The sequence below is a fragment of the Corapipo altera genome, unplaced genomic scaffold (genome assembly GCF_003945725.1).
Source record: "Corapipo altera isolate COAL_440 unplaced genomic scaffold, ASM394572v1 46, whole genome shotgun sequence".
Taxonomy (NCBI): domain Eukaryota; kingdom Metazoa; phylum Chordata; class Aves; order Passeriformes; family Pipridae; genus Corapipo; species Corapipo altera.
Genome location: NW_020884883.1, coordinates 4,449,050 through 4,468,159, shown reverse-complemented (window position 1 = coordinate 4,468,159; position 19,110 = coordinate 4,449,050). Strand labels below are relative to the sequence as shown.

The following is a 19,110-nucleotide window of genomic DNA, read 5'->3' as shown; positions in this document are numbered from 1 at the left end:
CTATGATAACAGGCTGAGAAAGTTGGGCCTCTTCAGACTGGAGAAGAGAAGGCTCTGAGGAGACCTTAGAGCACCTTCCAGACCCTAAAGGAGCTACAAGAGAGCTGGAGAGGGACTTTTTACAAAAGAATGTAGCGATAGGACAAGGGAGAACAGTTTTAAAGTGAAGGAAGGGAGATTTAGATTAGATATTAGGAAGAAATTCTTTACTGTGAGGGTGATGAGGCACTGGCACAGGTTGCACAGAGAAACTGTGGATGCTCTATTGCTGAAAGTGCTCAAGGCCCAGTTTGGATGGAGTTTGAACAACCTGGCCTGGTGCAGGTTCCCTGCCCATGGCACAGGGGTGAAACTAGATGAAGTTCAACACCCTTTCCAACTCAAACCATTTTACGATTCTGTGATTCTATGAACCTGAAAAATTCTGTTGAATCAGCAAACTGTCATCTCATGTTTCATTTCCTTTCGCAGTGTATTGTGAACACCTTGAAAATTGAGGTCCCAGCCAGGTGAATATCAATTGGTATATCTTCTTTGTGAATTTCAACCTAAATACTCTTCCCCTCTGTTTGCCTCTCTCTCTTCCCTCCAGAGAACTGACTGTTCCTTTTGTGTTTTGCAGAGTGACAACCTGATTAGCCACCAGGGAAAGAAAATTAATTATCCTCTATGATGAGCAATACAGAAACTATATTAATCTCTGAATTAACATTTTCTGTATTCACAGTCTCTCCACACCAATAGACTATTTCTAAAAATAAATTTATTTTTCAAGGAAAAGAAATTATTTTCAATTTTCCACACTATTGTATTACATTCTGTAAAAGCAAGATTTTCCCCAGTCTTGATTTGGAGTTATTTATTCTATCCATACCCTTAGGCAGAACTAGTAGCAGCTTGATTAATTGTGGAGAAAAACAAACTGTAGTAATCAGATGTGAAAAACAGGAAAGCCAGTTTGTTTTTAAATTATTGCTGACAAGTTATCTACAGAAGCATCTTCAGAGTGAAGACCGGTAGCAGACAGAACAAACTGGCCTCCTCTCCTAAAGTTCACAGATTTTGTAGCCTTCTCTCCCATGTATTTACCCCAATGGGTCATAAGTCTTTAACAAATGTGAGCTAAACTGACATACACTTAAGCTTCAATATAGTAAGATGTAGTTTATCTGAGTTTGTGCCTGTGTAGTGCACATCCTCACATCCTGCAAGAGTGAACCAGCAGTACATTCTAAAATGGTAGAAATTAAGAACAAAAGGGAGGAAAGTAAACAGCAAGGAATCCAGCCATGCCACTGTAAAACAAAGAAAATAATAAAAAAAAAAACCAATAAAATTTTTGAAAACGTTTGTTAAAGCTACAATTAAAAAATATAAAATAATCAAACCATGAAACGACAAACAAATAGATTAAAAAAACCAGTCCAACACCAAAAAAAGCAAGAAACATGTACTTGTTTTATCCCCTTACTGGCTTATTACTAAGGCTGGACTAGGGAAGTAATTCAGAATCCCTACTTTGCCAACAGCACTCCTTTTAGTAGTCTGTGTTGAGTTGAATTCCATTCCCCCCACTGGCAGGATGGGAGAGAATAGAAAGAACAAAGCAACAAAACTTTTACAATAGCAAGAGTTTCAAGATAAAGACAGTTTAATAACTTAAGACAAAGGTAAAAACAAAACAAGTGATGTGAAGGCAATCAGTCACCACCTCCCACAAACAGACCGATACCCATTCAGTCTCTGAGCAATGGCTGCATCCTCCAGAGAACACTCCCCACAATTTTTACTGCTGAGCATTATGTTATATGGTACGAAATATCCCTTTGGTCTGTTCAGGTCAGCTTTCCTGGCTATGTCCCCTTCCAGCTTCTTGCTCACTCCCTGCCTGCTCGTTGAGAGGGGGAAAACTGGGAAAAAAGAGAAAGCCTCAATGGTCTGCAAGCACTGCTCAGCAATAACAGACACTGTGGTATTTTACTAATGTTTAGTCACAAACCAAAATGCAGCACCCTACTGGCTGCCACAAAGAAAATGCTGTCTCAGTCAGACCCAGCACACAGTCCCGTGGGTCACACAGCACAATTAGTAATGTTCAGTTGGACATTTACAGAAGAGGTCTCTCGCAACCAGAATGCAAGCAGCAGGAAGTGTGCTCAAACAGTATTGAAGGATGATGGTTCAGAAGTCCCACCTTGAAGTAGATGACTGAATATGTAAGAGATCATGATGCCAAATGAAAATAAAGCAAGTCAAAAGAATTACTCAATAACCTTTGATTGGGTACCACTGATTAAGTGTTTTGTGTTATATTAACAAGGTTGTGTAAGCTGGAACCCATGGTGAATTGAGACTACCCAAGCCTCACTGCTGAGGCTTGAACAGAAGGCTCGAACACTGCCTTTTGAACAGAAGGGCTGGAGCACCTCTCTTCTAATCTGAGTGACATTTAGAAAATAGGGTGCTCTTTACAGAGGTAGAAGATGCAGGTATGATTTTCTAAAAGTTAGATGAGTTCTTCATCCTCAACCTCCTGCTTTCTGGACAACTTCCCTTAATCATTATGCTATTATATTAATAGTTTAATATGTTTTATAATACTGCCTTCTTCAGTGGTGTTTCTAAGTGCCCAAACATCTCCTGAAGCATTTCTTTCGAACTGAAAACCCACCATATTCAAATAAAGAGAACTTTACCTCAACTATTATTTCATAAAAATGCAAAGACATAATTTTGATAGAAGTAAAAAATAAGAAATCTTCCATTCTCTCAGGAACTTTGGCAACAACCAACCTTATCTCAAATCTCATAGAACTAGCCTCTACCACCTCACCCGTTTATGCAACCCCATTCTGATTATGGTAACAGGCTGTGGTAGTAGAAAAGTCTCTTTGCAGATCTATTTCCTGGCCCACTGAGATCTTTCTGAGTTTCCTTCAGCCATATGGCCTACAGTTGTTTTAGGAAATTTTGCGTAATGCTTCCATTGAATTCCCATGTATGTGGCGAGGAGCAGCACTATGCTTTTCTCTTTGATTCCTCACCTCTGCTGTGTTACATCAACAGTTCTGGAGCACTTGGTTCTGAAAAACAATCCTTAAGGGATGTAACTTACCATTTTGTGAGGAATAACTTTCATCAAGTTTAGAGGGTTTTTTATGTGTAATAACAATACAAGCAGCAGGAGGGCAGTTCACCAATACACAATAGACCTGACTCAGTGCTTTACTGAGATTGTCTGTAAGAGATTCAGCCCGATGGTATTAATCAACACCAAGAAAAGAACTGCAAGATCATGCAGCTGCACTTTATCTTGACCTAGAGAGATCACCTCCAAGTAATAAAAGCAAGTTTAGTTCCTCTGGCCATGTAATTTCTGCCTTGCTGATAAGACTGTCAAAGCCCATGTCATTTATGGTTGCTACAGATGTTATTCTGAGATACAGTTGTCAGTGAATCAACTGATAACTGCCAATAAACAGGCAAAAGTGGGTAACAATTTTTATCTATACTGCCTTGCACTGCAGACCTGAAAAGCACTGCACATGGACTGAATGTGAACTGGCTTTATCCTCATACAGTCAGTGTGATAAATCAAACAAATCAGTAAAAACTAACCACTACTCAATAAATTATTTTGTTTTGGTTTAGGCCAAATGTTGTATGAAACTATATTTCAAAAATGAATGAAATAACTGGAAAAATTTTAATAATCACATATATGACAAATCTGACTATAGCACTATCTTTATACTAAAAAAGAGTAAATTAATTTGAAACAAGGCTAGAGACAGAACACTTTGGGCAAAAGATATTCTGTACACCAATAAAAAAATCAAAGTGGAATGACTTACCACTTCTTCATGGGTAGCACTTTCTACATTTATACCATTAACCTAAAAACAGATATGATAGGGAGAAAATGATTCGCAATGTGTAAATTAGTTACTGAAATAAAAGTAAGTATGAAACAAAAGTCTATGGAAAAAAGTGAATGTTTACTGACCTGTAGGATTGCATCTCCTATAAATAACATTCCTGTTTGTTCAGCTGTGGGATTACAGAAGGAGTAGATTTTAATTGATAGCAGTACTGAAAAAAATGCTATATTCTCTTCCAGCAATTGGTTTAACATGCTGTTAGTAATCTTCATGTGAAACTGATTTGGTTGTGAAAATACCAACGGCACAGCAATCAGTATTCATCCTACAAAGGTAATAGATTCCCAGCAATTTTAAACAAATTAAGAGAGCTACTTTCCATGCACAAAGAACTTGTTTAGTGTGGAATGCAAATGTCACTTTTCACTAATGAAGGATTTCATTAAATTATGTGGAAAATGTGATTCAACTTTTCATTATTCTTCCACAAAAGGGAAGGAGGAATTTCTGAAACTACTTAGCAATTCCTTTCCCCCTGAACAAATTTACAGGGCCTGCTGTAATTAAAGAGGTTGTGCCTAGAATTTAATATAATTCTTTAACATGAAGTTTAAACTATCTTTGTTCCCAAGAATAATGTTATTCCAATGTCCAATTTGCATGTTTCCTGCCCTACAGAGTTAATGGGAATAATGCAATGAAACTGCAAACAATTCTGCCCAGATACAAAGAAAGACATTTTTTGAGGTGTATTCTCTAACTTTTAGGCTCTTTACTTTTTCTGTGGAATTCAAGGATGTTTATCTCATGAAATGTATTACTTAACTGAAGATAAGGCTCTGACCCTGCAAAGACTGATAGTATTAAGTAAGACCTATTAGTCTTAAACAAGATCTTTCAAGTCACAGCTTGAGGCTTAGAAGAATGCAACAAATGTTAACAAAGGCAGTATTATAAGAGATGGAAATAGAGGTAAAAAAAGAAAGAAAAACTGCATAGAATATTCTCACAATTTCTGCAATACAGCTGTTGCCACTATAAATTTACTTTTGGTACAAAATAGCGTTTTTTTAAAATTAATTTTTTTTTCTAATAGATTTTTCATCACTCTTTTCACAGATAAAAGATAGCAGTTCATTAGCCAATACCTAGGAAATATTTCACTATTTGTTTTAAATAACATGCTACAAGTTGCACTGAAGGTCTTTACCCCACCTCTCATCCTACTTTGTATTAAAAATATGCATACAATTCGTAACAGGTGGTATAGAAAAGAGATATCTATGGAACTGAATTAAAGCTGTTCAAAACCATTACAAAGCAATACAAAGTAGCCTATATTGGGTACATACTTTGCTAGAGGTTCTGAGTATTAGGTTGCATATCTCAATACTAAACTTGTATTCGAGATATTAGCAATATGTATACCAATAGTGAAATACACATGAAAAATTTTTAATTCAGCGCCTATGTTAGGGCTGTTCTAGAAAAGTGGAACCATACTTGAATTGGAGGTAGAAGGAAGGAGGTGTGTTTGAAATTCCAGTTGCAGGAAAGTAGAAAAGGATAAATTCAAAGGGTGCATACCTTGCCCAATGTGTGTGATTGGTGCAGAAATTTTGATTATGTCTCTACTAGCAAGCTGTTGTGTTTTAAACCTACTGGCAACTATGTACCACACAGTCACCTGCTCAACTCTCCTTTCAAACCCCACAGCCCACTACCTGCCAGCCTGCAGTGGGATGGGGAGGACTGAAAAAAAAGGTAAATCTTGTGAGATAAGAACAGTTTTAAGAATTGAAGTAAAGTCAAATATGATAATAGTAGTGGAAAGGAGATAGTGTGTGATAAAATCCAAGAGAAAAAAGTGAGGTACAACACAATTCCTCATCACCAATGCCCATCCCATCCCTGAGCAGTGATTAGCCGTTCCCAGTCAATTCCCTCTAGTTTATATACTAAGCATGATGTTCTATGGTATGGAATATTCCTTTGGCCAGTGTGTTATCAGCGTCATTCCCATACTCAATACAAAACATAGCACTGTACCAGGAACTAAGAACAGTCCCAGCTGAAACCAGAACAGAATAGGTATGTGTGATGAGGCAGAACAGAGAGAGATCACAAATCAAAGCAGTTGGTGCTGAAGCTCCTTACACCCACACTGTAAAGGTTTCAGGGATTTTAATTGAGATCAGTTAGACTGGGCTTTCAGTCTAAATGCTCTCCAGTGAAGAGAAGCTGCCTAAGGAAAACTATTACACAAAACTTTCTGTTTTGTGGGCTCCTAAGCAGCCCATCCTAAGCCACACCAGTGCCACAGAGTGATGCACTCCTGCTGCCAGTAATAGCTGTAAGAGGCCACAATACACAGAAGCAGACCTTGCTTACAAGTAATGCAGTGGTCCCTGAAACTGAAATCCATGTAAAGGTTGGACATCAACTGAACAACTGTAACACAGGGACAGTGGGTTCTCAACTTCCTTCAGGAGGACAACCCTAATAAGCCAATCCTCTGATATTAGATTGTTTTTGTGGAGGTTGCAGTAGGATTCATGCTCCAACGTTCTGCAGCAAGGCATATGTGTTTGTTTATGCTTCAACAAGTACCAGTCAGCTGATCTGCAGCCACAGATGTGATGAGGATGGCATACGTGGGCAGCAGGTAGTGCTGTTTTCTTAAGGCCCTCATGTTGTCGGCTCTGCTGGGTGGTCAAAGCCGCTGTTGCTACTGGGAAGATCAGTTAGAAACGGCAATACAGATAAAAGCACAGTAAAGAAAGAGATATGGGGATGTGAGAAATGAGTTTGGGAAGAATTTCTGTAAGAGATCAAAAGAGAAAAATGTAAGGTAAGAAAGCAAAGCATACTAAGACAGAAAATGTTTATGTGAAAGCTGAGATCCTGATGGAAGAGTTTATGGTGAAGATTTGCAGACAGGTAGGTAGGTATCGCCATCCTCCTGGATATTCATCTATCTGTGATCCACTGCTTAGTGACACAACAGCACAGTTGTGCAATGGTGTCTAAGACTTCCAAGAAAACTACTTGGTTCTAACAAAAGTTATAATAAAATACATAGACTACTATTTATTTATGCACAAAAGGAAAGGTTAAATTCCAGACACAGGTAAAATTCTTGCGATAGAGCTAGTTAACAACTCAAGGCTTAAAAAGGAAAAGCAGCGATATGAAAAGGTATAAAACCTCAAGGAAGAAAACCAGATAGCTGTAGGATTGTAACTTAGCAGCACTGAAGACAATTCCCTTCGAGGGATCAATGGAGGTCGAACCTTTCTCATCGAACTGTTGACTGACAGGTCAGCAAAGACGCATTGCTCATTTCACAGGGGTGATGAATACTGCAATATCCCCAGCTACCTTAGGGGTGTTAGTCAATACATTTTATAGTTTAAGGGCACAAAGCAATTATATCCTGCTTGCAGTCTCTAAAAACAATCAAGGCTGTCCACATAAGTAAATGAGAGAAGGAACATTATGTGGTCAATACCAAATACTCTGTGAACTGAAACAAAGCCCAGGAAATTGGGACAACCAGGGCATTTACTCTAGAAGTGCATTACACTGCATACTAAACCAATAATGTAGACACCTGCTGCTGCTGTTATGGCAGTGCTTGCAAGTCTATGGTGAAACACTTTGGGTTTAGACAATGGTCTATAATTTGAAATCAATAATGATTTCTAACAAATGTATGTTCCCCAAATCAAATTCTAGAGGACGTGCCATTACAATGCAGAATTTACAATATAGTTTAGAAGTATATTAGAAATAAAGTGACTGGAAAAACTCCTTGGAAATAGACAAAAAAAGCAGTCTCATTTCTCTAAGGCATATTTAAACCTGAAGACAAAACATCTACTGATGTTTTCACGAAGTCACATGTTCTCTACATGACAAAAATATTGAGTAAATTCTTCCAGGCTATGTGGAACTCTGGTAACATACAAAGACTGCTCTAAAATTATCAGTCATTATGGGTAAAATTAATCAATACTAAAAACAAAATACTTGAGGAAGAGCTTTGGGATACCAAGGAGCATATAACCTTATTCAGTGAAATAATAAACACAACTTTTTCAGAATCCAGTTTGCCTCTTGAAGTTTTATTTGAAATGATATTTTAGTAGCAGCGAATTGAACATGTCCAAAAAAAAAAAAAAACTTTGAAAAGAAAATAAGCACAAAGCAGTGAAAAGCAGAAAGGTTGTAAAAGAAAATGAAGTGCGTATTACAACAACTAGTGCTACATAACTCTACATTTTAATTATGTTTAAAAACATTTAACATTGATTAGTTGCTGTACATTGACTAAATTCAAAAGTGATACTGAATTGAGCAAAGCATGAGAGAAACCTAAATGGGTTTGAAATAATGGTATGAAATAATGGTATGAAAATAAAAATTAAAAAAAAAAAAAATCTCGCTTTTGAGAATATTAGACTTGAAATACTTTCCTAAATGCAAATGACTCCTCATTCTAATCTTAAAAAAAAAATCTCTGACAGAGCCAGGAGCTATTAAAAGTTCTTTAGCATTCAGTGAGAAGTGAAAAAAACAAGTAATCCTTTCTAGTTTTGCTTCATTTACTTTTACTGTCCACTAGGGCTGTATCAAATTTTCCAAAATTTGCAAGGTTATGACATGGAAACTTTACTGAACATAGTCTTGAGAATTTCTGACTTACATCATATTAATTGATGAACATCTCTATGAAGATTTGAGTCTGTAAATAATCTGATGTCCTTGTATTTTTCAAGATTGGTCACAGTACTCAATTTTTATTGAATTCCTGAATCACGAGAAACACATCAGGTACTATGTCCTATGATAAAAAGTGCTGCTTAAAGCACACAATGAGCTGCACTGACTTCATGGACTCGCAATTCATAAACTTAAATATATGCATAAGTATTTCACTGCTTAAAGATAATCTAAAGGAATAGTTAAGAAACTACATGAAATAAAAAGACTGAAAAAATTAGTATTAAGAATGCAAATGACTACTTCAACATATCCAGATGTATTTTTCCCTCTTCTCCCATGAACTGGACATAACTACAATCATGACTGTAAAGATACCTGCTGCAATATGAGTCAGTATTTTTTGGTTTGGTTTTTTTCGTTTGTTTTTTTTGTTTGTTTGTTTGGTTTTGTTTTGTTTTTGTTTTTGTGGTTTTTGTGGGTTTTTTGCTTGGTTTGTTTTTTTTTTTTTTTAAGTCAAGTACTTTGAGATTTTTAATATGTGATTTAAAACAGAACTATATTAACTCAATTATTGAAACCTACTTGTTAGAGAAGTTTTTTAAAACTGAGCATACTCTTTACAGGACTTACATGTCTTCATTTAAATAAAAAACCCCCAAACTTTCTGAATTTCTATTTTTAACCAAGAGATTTCCTTAGTTTAGCTTTCTTTCTCATCTTTATATGTACCCCATTTATCTTGTAAAGAAAAGTTGTAAATCACTTAATAATACAATGTGTTTCATCAAACACTCATGTCATTATTCTCAAATGCCAGGTTTCCCACACTGAATAAGTGACAGATGGGAAACTAGGACTCCTCTCCTCTTTTTCTCAGTGCCTGTGGAGTAAGAAGTAAGAAGTCATCTCATAATCCTAAAACTACTGTATCTACCCATCAAGAAGTAACTTCTAGATCTAAACATCCACAAGCCTGAAGCACTGAAGCTCAACATGTTGCTTCGATGTGCGAGATGCACAAAATGCACGAGGTGAGAAAGGCACTGGATGCAGGAGTGGGCAAAGACTGGACGTAGCAGGGAATGTCTTTCTAAAGAAAAACGCCACAGAACTAAATATGTTTTGAGGATAGGTGACTGATAATGGCTTGGCTCCTTCATCTTCTCCTTTGAGACGACCTTATCAAAAAATAAGTTTTTTAGAACAGATTGCTGATAAAACCATTTTTCTGTTAGTGGCAAGAATGGAATACAACCTGAAAGCAGAACTACTGTAACAACAAATTTCTAATACTTCTGATTGAAAACTATAAAGAGAACAAACGTAGCTTTATTACAAACAAAAAAAATTGTCTTATATTTTATGTATGTCAAAAAGTAAAATGAGTAAGATGTGTAAGGACAATTAGGAATCCCAAGAGCACACCAATGGGCATTAAGGAACCTTAACCTTAAAAACAAAATCTGTTTATTCCGTGAAATAGCTTTTAGAAGGCAGATGATATTATAACTGCTTTCTGAGGCTAATTTCAAAATACCACTTTGTTACTATTGCCTAATCATTCAAAGAGTCTATATTGCAGGCAAAACTTGCCAATTTTTAACTGAGCTGGTGGGGACAATGGCTGCATGTATGCCAAAACTGAGAAGACAAGGATCTTTCATTAAACATGCTTTGGAAAGCAGGATGAAAAAAGTATTAAAGTTCAGTTTTGTTTCTACCCATGTAACTGTTAGGAGGAACTAAAGCAAAAATTATCTAAAGGCTTTACGATGCAAATAAAAAACTGATTGCAAACAGTTTTGCAACATGAGCTACATTGTCAGTAATTTACACTATCTGTAAAAAGTACCAGCATACACTGTTATTAAATTGACTTCAGACCTACTTTAGGAAACAAAAGGAGAAAAATTCAGATGATCTGAGTTTCCCACAGAATCCAGGTACTTGATGCAAGATTCTTCAGCCAAACCAAATGGCAATGGGATTCTTGTACAGTATGAACTCAGTGAAGAAAACTTAGAAAACAGTTTAGTTCTTTGATTAAGGAAAGAGGCCTAATGTAGCTCAGATCAGCTTGTAGATGTTGCAGCAGAGAGAACCCACAGGAATGGTTATCATGATAAATGTTCAGTAGAACTAAATACTTCCCATTTTACATTCAGTTACCTTTACAGAACGACAACAATTATCAAAGCAAGGAAACCAAATTGGAACATTAAGCGTGTAATTACTTTAAAATGTTACCTTTTTAAGAAAAGTCATGACAACTAAGATGTGACAGTAAGAAAAGCAAGGCAGAAGGTTTTTTTAAATGTATTTTCAGAAAATCTGAAAGTACTACATTTTTACTGTCATTTATTATTTGGGATACTTGCCTAACCACAGTCCCTTGAGTTTGAAAATAAAAGTAAAAATACTTATGCATTTTAGATAGACATAATTCAGAAATAAGTAGCAATAATTAAGAAGCAAAAGCAACAGTTTTATAACTGTTCGTAGTTATCTACGAATATGTTATATTTTCCTTAAAAATAAGTTCTATTAGTCAAGCATAGTTAAGATTCCCTTAAGAGTCAGTGAAAAGCTATTTAAAATTGCAAAAATGTCGTATTTCTAGAAATATTGTTAGTGGTGTTAAAAGCGTTAAATCAATCTAAACTTGATGATATTTCCAGAGTTTAACAGTTGGCTTCGATGATCTCAGCAGTCTTTTTCAACCTTAACAATTCTATGATTCTGTGAATTATTACAATATTTTAGAGGTAAAAATAGTCGTGCGTATTTTAAAATTAATTAACCATTAGGAGAATAAATTGACAAAGGAATTTAGTACAGTGTAAAGGCAAATGAATCTCGTCACACAGTTGCAATATTCTAAGGTATAAGGTTTACACTAATAGACATATGATTAATATCGCACATAAAAGACTTTCTGAGCTTAATAAGGCAAGTTATTAATAGGTAACATTATATAAGGAAATTATAGTCTGGCATCTTCAATCTTGTCTTCCAAAATATGCAAGTATGTTTCCTTTAAATTCTATTACATTATGCCAAAAATTTTAAATGCTGTAGAGGTGATGGTGAAACATTGGAAAACAAAGCTGGAGACTAAGGGAGGATGCCCGAAGTAGCAGAAATACAGGCTTTAAATGAGCTACAAGAAAAGAAAAGATGTAGTTCCTAAAATAGCCTAAAAAGTCTTTAGTTCAGAAACCAGTAAGGGAAAGATAAGAACAGTGAAAAGATAAAAATTAGAACTTCTATGAAATTGTCAAAGGATGTTATTAAATTCCTCATATTATTCCATGTGACATTATCTCCAAGTAGAAGTTAGTTTCATTTGCTGTTTCCATCAAATATCCTGATGATTCTTGACTGCTTCAGCCCCAAAATATTCTGCATGAATTTTACTCTGATTTTAATTAGTATCTTTCAATGCAACAGGAATCTTTAATGCAGTTGAATGATGATTTCTGTCTAGGTGTTTGCTTCTCCAGTTTCTGTACCAAAGCACTGTGGTAAAAGCAAGCTCCAAACCCAAAGTCCAAAATACCATCCATCCTCAGAGGGACATAAGGCAGTTAGTTCTCTCCTGGACAAGTTATCTGAAAGCATACTATATAATTCTCTAATTTCCCTGCACAGAATGTTAGTAATAGTTTTTTCTTCATCCTGGACTGTAATGGTGCAAATTCAAATAGTAACTTTAAGTGGTATTTCATTAGATTTCTGCAGTTCATAAGGGAACTACATTGCCAATCAGAGGTAGGTGAATAGAGAAAAGAAAGAAACTGCACATGTAATTAGCATCATAAGGTTACGGTTTAGTCATTCAATTGCTAGTTAGAACAGATGACAACTAAAAAGATACAATGTATTTTTCACATTTTTCTCTATTTAGTTTATAGTTTAAGAATGATAGGTCCACTGAAATTGTAAATAATGTTTTTTAGGTTTTATACCTACCTTTTGTGTTTCATAAGCTACAACATGCACTTTCCAATGAGAATTTTCATCATAAAAGCCTATAGAACTGAAATACAATATTCAGAAACCTTTTGTATTATAACAGTTATTAAGCAAAGCTAATTATCTTTTTATTGAAACGTGATCTTCTTCACAAGCATGAAGAAGTATTTGAACATTAGTATGCTCTTTGAATACCACTTCTTTGTACACTTAGCAAGAAAGCATTATTCATTATCAGAACTTTATTTAGACACACACATATATACAATATATACGTATATGTATGTAAAACCTCAGTTTGGGAAAGTGCATAAAAAATTGCCTAAATCTAGAGTTGGACAGTTAATCCACTGTTTCTGATTTTTACCCAAACCAAAGAATAAAAAGAAATTTCAAACTGTCCTAAAGTGGAAATGCTTTGGTTTTCTCAGTAAAAATGAATTCTGGATTCATCAAGCTTTTAAATACTAATAACTCGCCCCCCCTCCCGCTTCTAGAACAAAATTTCTAAGTGAATCTGGATTCATCAAGCTTTTAAATATTAATTAAAAAAATCCCACAGATTCTAGACCAAAATTTCTAAGTGAAACTTACAAATATTTCATTAAAGTTTTCTTCCATCCTGGAAATATTTATGAATAATTATAATGTGTAAAAATACGCATTTCATTCCAACAATTAAAACATTAACATCTTAAAAAAAATTTACTAGATCTGATTTTAAGTATATTCCTGTTCAGCTAAATAAAAACCTAAAAATTAGTTCTCTGCATCCTTCTACCCAAGGAATTCTTTATGTTCAGATCAATAATTTAAGCCTTTTGCTAAAGTATTTATCCTTCAAAAGAAAAAGTAATATAAATTGTTCTAGAATCTCAACTGAGAATTCATCATATGTTTCTCACTATGTATACAATGACTACTATTTTTACTAAGTATACAGTGACTGCTATTCATACCACTGGACCTTGAATATGTTCTTAAATGTTAGGATGAATAAAAAAACTTTCCTGAATCAGAGAACAAAATACCTTCCTTTTCTCTGTTGACTGATCTTCAATAGTTCATTAAGATGTTCTTTCTATTAAAAGGTACTGTCTTTTCTGCCTGTCTAGTCTTAAGGAGGCAATGATAAAAGAGAAATACAAAATGCTAAGAATGTTCTTCTATGCCTTCTGAAAATAAGTTTAGAGATAAAGGCATAGGTCCAAGAGAAAGAACAATGAGTAAGATGCTAACTTCATATATCATTAGCTTTCCAAGAATAAAGAAAAATAACACTGGCAAAGATAATTAAAAATTAAAACTATAAAACAAAAATAAAGTTTTAAACAAATGAAGACATTTGCAAGTGATATTATGAAAGAATGTCAAAAATTAAACACCAACCAACTTCAAATGTTGTCTGTTCTAATGAGGCCTTATGTTCAAAAACGGCATTGTATTCAGTCTTCACCTTCATTAGCACAAGGCATAACACAAATTTTTGATCCATTCTGGCTTCCTTATAAATGAAAGTAACTCTGGCTTAACTCGTCCTTAATATTGAGCTTGCTGGCTCAGTGGAATGAAACACCAAGGCTGATGAAGCCAAGGGGAGTACAGCTGTAGGGATGAAGAACATCAGCTGTTAATACAACTGTGCTGTGCAGCTTGACTGCAATCTCACATCATGCCCACCAACTGGTTCAGACTAGGCTGGGTTACCCTGGCTGTACCATCCTTTGGGATTACTGCAGTCAATGCAAAAAAAAATACCTGGGGTGGAGGCACAATTTCATACTAACCCATCTTTGTTTGACATGTAAGTGAAACTAAAAGCCCTCACCAAACTGATACCACGTCCTTCAGATGGTCCTGAATACAGGCAGCCAGAACGTGATATTTGGACACAGTCTGTGTTTGCAGAGCACAGGGTTTCAAGCCAAGAATGTTTCAGGGGCTGAATGGCCGGAGGTCGTTCCAATCCTGCCAGGGTATACAGCATCCTCAGTCAGAAATGGACTAAATGTGAGTTACAAGTGAACTTTTATCACAGAAGGTGGGAAAATGCATTCAAATTAAGATTTTAATGAATTTTGGCTCTCAAGGGAGAATCTTTTTTGAAAGTGGCACAATGCAAACTAACCCTATTCCATCAGGTTTTATTTAATTTTATTTATCCATTTTCATGACACCTCATGAGCTGAACCCACAGTTCTGTTTCATCATATTATATCATATGAGATATGAACAGAGCTCACAGCAGTAGTCAGGTTATTGCACCACGTCTCACAAAAATGGAAAGTTGCATTAAGAGGCAATATGTGATTGTTAACTTGATAATTCTGCAACACAAACCAGTAATCTTATTGTTTGATATTTAACAAACTAAAATTTCCAATATTATATGCGGTATGTCACTCGCATGTATGAGGAGGTGAGTTTTCAAAGTCTATTCATTTTTACAATCTCCACCCTTTAGATTCCACAAAGTCATTAAGATTCTTTAGTAATCAAAAATGGGAATAACACAGAGAAAGATGTAAACACATGACAGCTTGTACACTTTACCACATTTAGCATCTAAAGAGTCTCTGAAGTATTTTTAATGGATCTTGTGAACTCACTGTAAAATAATTCTGACTAGTATCATTCCTTTCTAAGTTCAGGATATTCAGGATACTCAGTAGCAGGACTGAATAGGACTCTACATTTATTTGACTGTAAACCTACAGCAGCCTTTACCCAAATAAACTGTTAATACTAATTATAACACATATATAAAAATACTACAAACCTATAAGCTATTAGCAAATCATCAACTGTTGTACAATGAGAGTACAATGTACTCTATTTTAAGCCAGTTTCAAAAGGAAAACAGAGGAAAAACAATACTGCATTAAATTACATTAAAAAAAAAGAAAAAAATCAAAACCCAACACTACAGAAAGCCTGAATCAGGCCTATAAAATATTACTGAGAAGGTTGAACACCAGTATTTCTTTTCATAATCTGGGAGATTATTAGTAATGTTGCTAATATCCTGAGTCAACTGGATGATTTGATATATAGGTAGCAAAAAACAAATTCTGGCTTTGGAAGTGAAATAATTACCTATGGGAACAAAATTATTCTGTAGCTTATTATATCACTCTACTTTTAAATTTATAACTGTGTTTGCATTTACTTGTTCTCATTCTGTCTGGCACAGGACTTTTGTCTCTCTGGAACTTACTTTAGCAAAAGCTTAGGTGGTATGAAAAACCCTTTGTTAGAATGGAAGACAGAATCCACAGAAAAAAATTAAAAGGCCTAAACCCGGTGATGGTCATTGGCATTAGCAAAACTTGCTCTTAATACTGTTGAGGAGGATGTGTTCAGGAAAAATTCAGGACATTCTTTACAGTGATTTGCAATACACTGGACATTAGTCTCCAGCACTGAATGACCACTTTATTTTGTATTTCAGAAATGTAAAATTACGTTCTTGAATTGAGTTTCTGTTTCAGTGAACTTTTTTAGGAAAGTCTTATTGAAGAATGAGCCAGGATAGCTTAATTTGAAATTTATAAACACAGTGATCACAGCTGAGAGGTCAAAACTGTAAGCATAGTTATTTATTAACACTGTTGCTATAGAAGTGCTTGTGTTGAATAATGAAATGAAATCCAATTGAAATGTTCATCCTATATAAAAAACTGAAGTGCAAATGTTGTCAGCTGATGCTTAGGTCAACACCAACAAAATCACTTCTATATTTGAAAAAATTATATAGTATGAAGATAGTTGACTAATCTACTTAGGATAGCCCAAAGGTTATAGAGATCTAAAAAAGAAGCAACTCCTTTATTCTATTATGCTTCTAGCTTTGGAACTAAAAAATAGTACTCTACCCAAAAAAAGTAAAGTTGGAAGCATGATTTTAGTGTTGTCATATAGCCGGCATTAAGTGTCATAAAAAGTATTGCAAATTGTCAGTCATTTTAGGAAATCAATTCTTTACTCATTAAGGACAATTTTACTCACATAAATTCAAGAATTTTACTCAAGGACCCAAAGTAGTAAAAATCCCTGATAAGAAATCATGATAGGTAAACGATGTACTTTCAAATGGTACTGCAGGATATAATCTTTTCTTTTTTAAAATTCAGTATATTTGCTTTAAAGCAGCAACTAATCTTACTGCTTAACTCAAAGCCACTTTTGAAGCCAGCCTACAACTTTCACTGTTATTAGTATCTTGTGTAATGAAAGACCATTGGTGATTTTTCCACATCATGAATATACAATGTTCAGTCCTAAATTTAGTTTGAGGTAAACCTGTAAGTCTCATCTCTCCGTCATGCTTGACATTTCCTCTCATTATATTCAACACAAATATTTTTCCATATATTTTTTTAAATGTAAATACATCTGTATTTTGGTATGCATATCCGTACATTCATATATATTTTTTATATATATATATATATGGAGAAAGAATGCATATATTTTTAGAACGTTTCTTATTTTCCCTTAAATAATATTACCAGATTGTTTTCTTTTGCATTAAAGTACTCGAATCTTAAATCAGAAATATTTCCTCAAGGTCACCTGTGGGTTAACTTTGGACATGTTATCTCACTTGCTATTAATTATCAGTTAAATATGATACTAGAAAAGTAACGCTGTGAATAGGGTTTGTTATTGTCTTCCTCCTATACTGAACAGCAGCAGCACTTCATGATTAGTGAGATCAGATATCCAAAGGAAAAGATTCGCAGAAAAAGGTTTTGTATTTCCAAAATTTTGCTGAAAATCTTTTGATGTTTTTTAAAAAATATGCATTTTCTGGAAGAAGCAAACAAACAGAAAACTTTACACTATTTTCTGTTGCACACACATTCAGTAACCAGAATGGGAATGCAGGATGTGCCATGTGCCACAAAAACCATTTATAGCACATATCTCTGATCTTTAGCATCTGCAGCACTAAATGAATTGAAGAATATCGCTCAGGCTGGAAGGGACGTCAGGAGTACACCTGAACCAACCCAACACGTGCTGAAAGCAAGCTTGAGATTCACTTCATGCCAGTGGGGTAACTGATACTACATAGACTACTTCCTTCACACCTTGCCAAATGTGTCAATATCTTCATGCTATTCACATTTCATACAGACTTGCTGTGATACAGCACTGCCTCTGGTTATAACCACTAGTCATTTTGGAGTTTCCTCGGACAAAAGGATCTTCTAAGATCTTAAAACTAGAATTGTCTGAAGAGACATTTTCAAATTTGACAGCTAAGCCCATAAAATTGTTGTTGCACTTGTTACTCTAGAAATAAATGCAGTTCAAGAAAAACAACCAGGATGTATGAAACTCTGAATGTAAGTATTCTATATACAAACTCACTACTAAACTTGATTAAGAGCACTATGTCCTAAGAGAGCAGGAGATAGCTTTCCTTGTTGGTGATTAATTTCCTGAATTACTTTCCTTAGACCTGAATGCTTATATTCATTTTATTATTATTATGCATTTCTTTTATTGGTATGGTTCATTATAGTGTGTATTTAAGGAGCCTATTACTCTTTCATGTACAGTAACACAATTGACATAAAAACACCTTCTCTTCCTCACTGCAGAAATGCTATTATAAAATAAATCATTACACTGAGACATTTAAGTACCGTACACAGGAGACTTGAAGCAGTGTTTCCAACAGGGTACTGGCATAGCCAATATTCACTAGGTATGAGATGAAAATGGATTATCAAGTTTGGGTATTACATTTCAAGTAAAATAAGGGCTCTCTGAAGAAAATTCAGAGGAAAAAAAAACAAGCACAGTTTGCAACACAGTAAAGCATGAGGTCAAACATGGTGCCAAGCAAATGTGCTTAATCTCCATTGCAGCAGAGCAGAAAAAGAGCCTGATGAGTTCAAAAGATCGTGTCACTGGCTTTGAGTCCTTTACAGAGCAGGACACGCACTGAGGTTCACAGTGCAGCACTGTCTTTTTTTGAAGGAAAGGTTACATAAAATTGGTAGATTTATTCTATGGAAGAGAGGAAACACATAGAAGCTTTCCACATAAAGACAACTAATTTTCAAATATGTAAAAGAATGCCTCAGAAAATAAAAGAACAAACTAATCCCCATATCTGTGTCCACCAGAGAAGAGACTTTAATTTCATCAGCTAAGAACCTCAGTTTATGTTGCAAGATTCTGCCCACCTTACTGAAGAACCTCTTTGTTTTCCAGACCAGTTCTCCAAATTGCCAAGTTAAGTCTGAGGAATGACATGGTCTCCCAAAGGTTCCTTTTGCTAGATAAATGTCAATGTAATACTTAATTAGGACAGACTACAGTGATTTAGATCTTGTGCTATCTTCACCACAATAAACATTACAAATCACTCTCTGCTGGCATCTAAACAAGTTAGTCATACCACATAGCAGTGAATTACTGTGTGGGGAAAATATATATTTGGGTTGTATTTTTTGAATCCTCTGCAATATTAAAGTTAAAAACATCAGCAGATTTCTGCGTCATAGTT

At 35.0% G+C, this 19,110-nt stretch overlaps 1 protein-coding gene across 1 annotated transcript in view; it reads right to left on the bottom strand.

Annotated features, from left to right (window-relative positions):
* SNTG2 (syntrophin gamma 2) overlaps nt 1-19,110 on the bottom strand; it is a 152,992-nt gene that overhangs the window by 94,725 nt on the left and 39,157 nt on the right. The window contains exons 5-6 of the mRNA XM_027641128.1: nt 4,007-4,050; nt 3,855-3,896 (exon numbers count right to left, since the gene is read on the bottom strand). Coding sequence (XP_027496929.1) covers nt 3,855-3,896; nt 4,007-4,050 — 86 coding nt within the window. The remainder of the gene's footprint in view (nt 1-3,854; nt 3,897-4,006; nt 4,051-19,110) is intronic.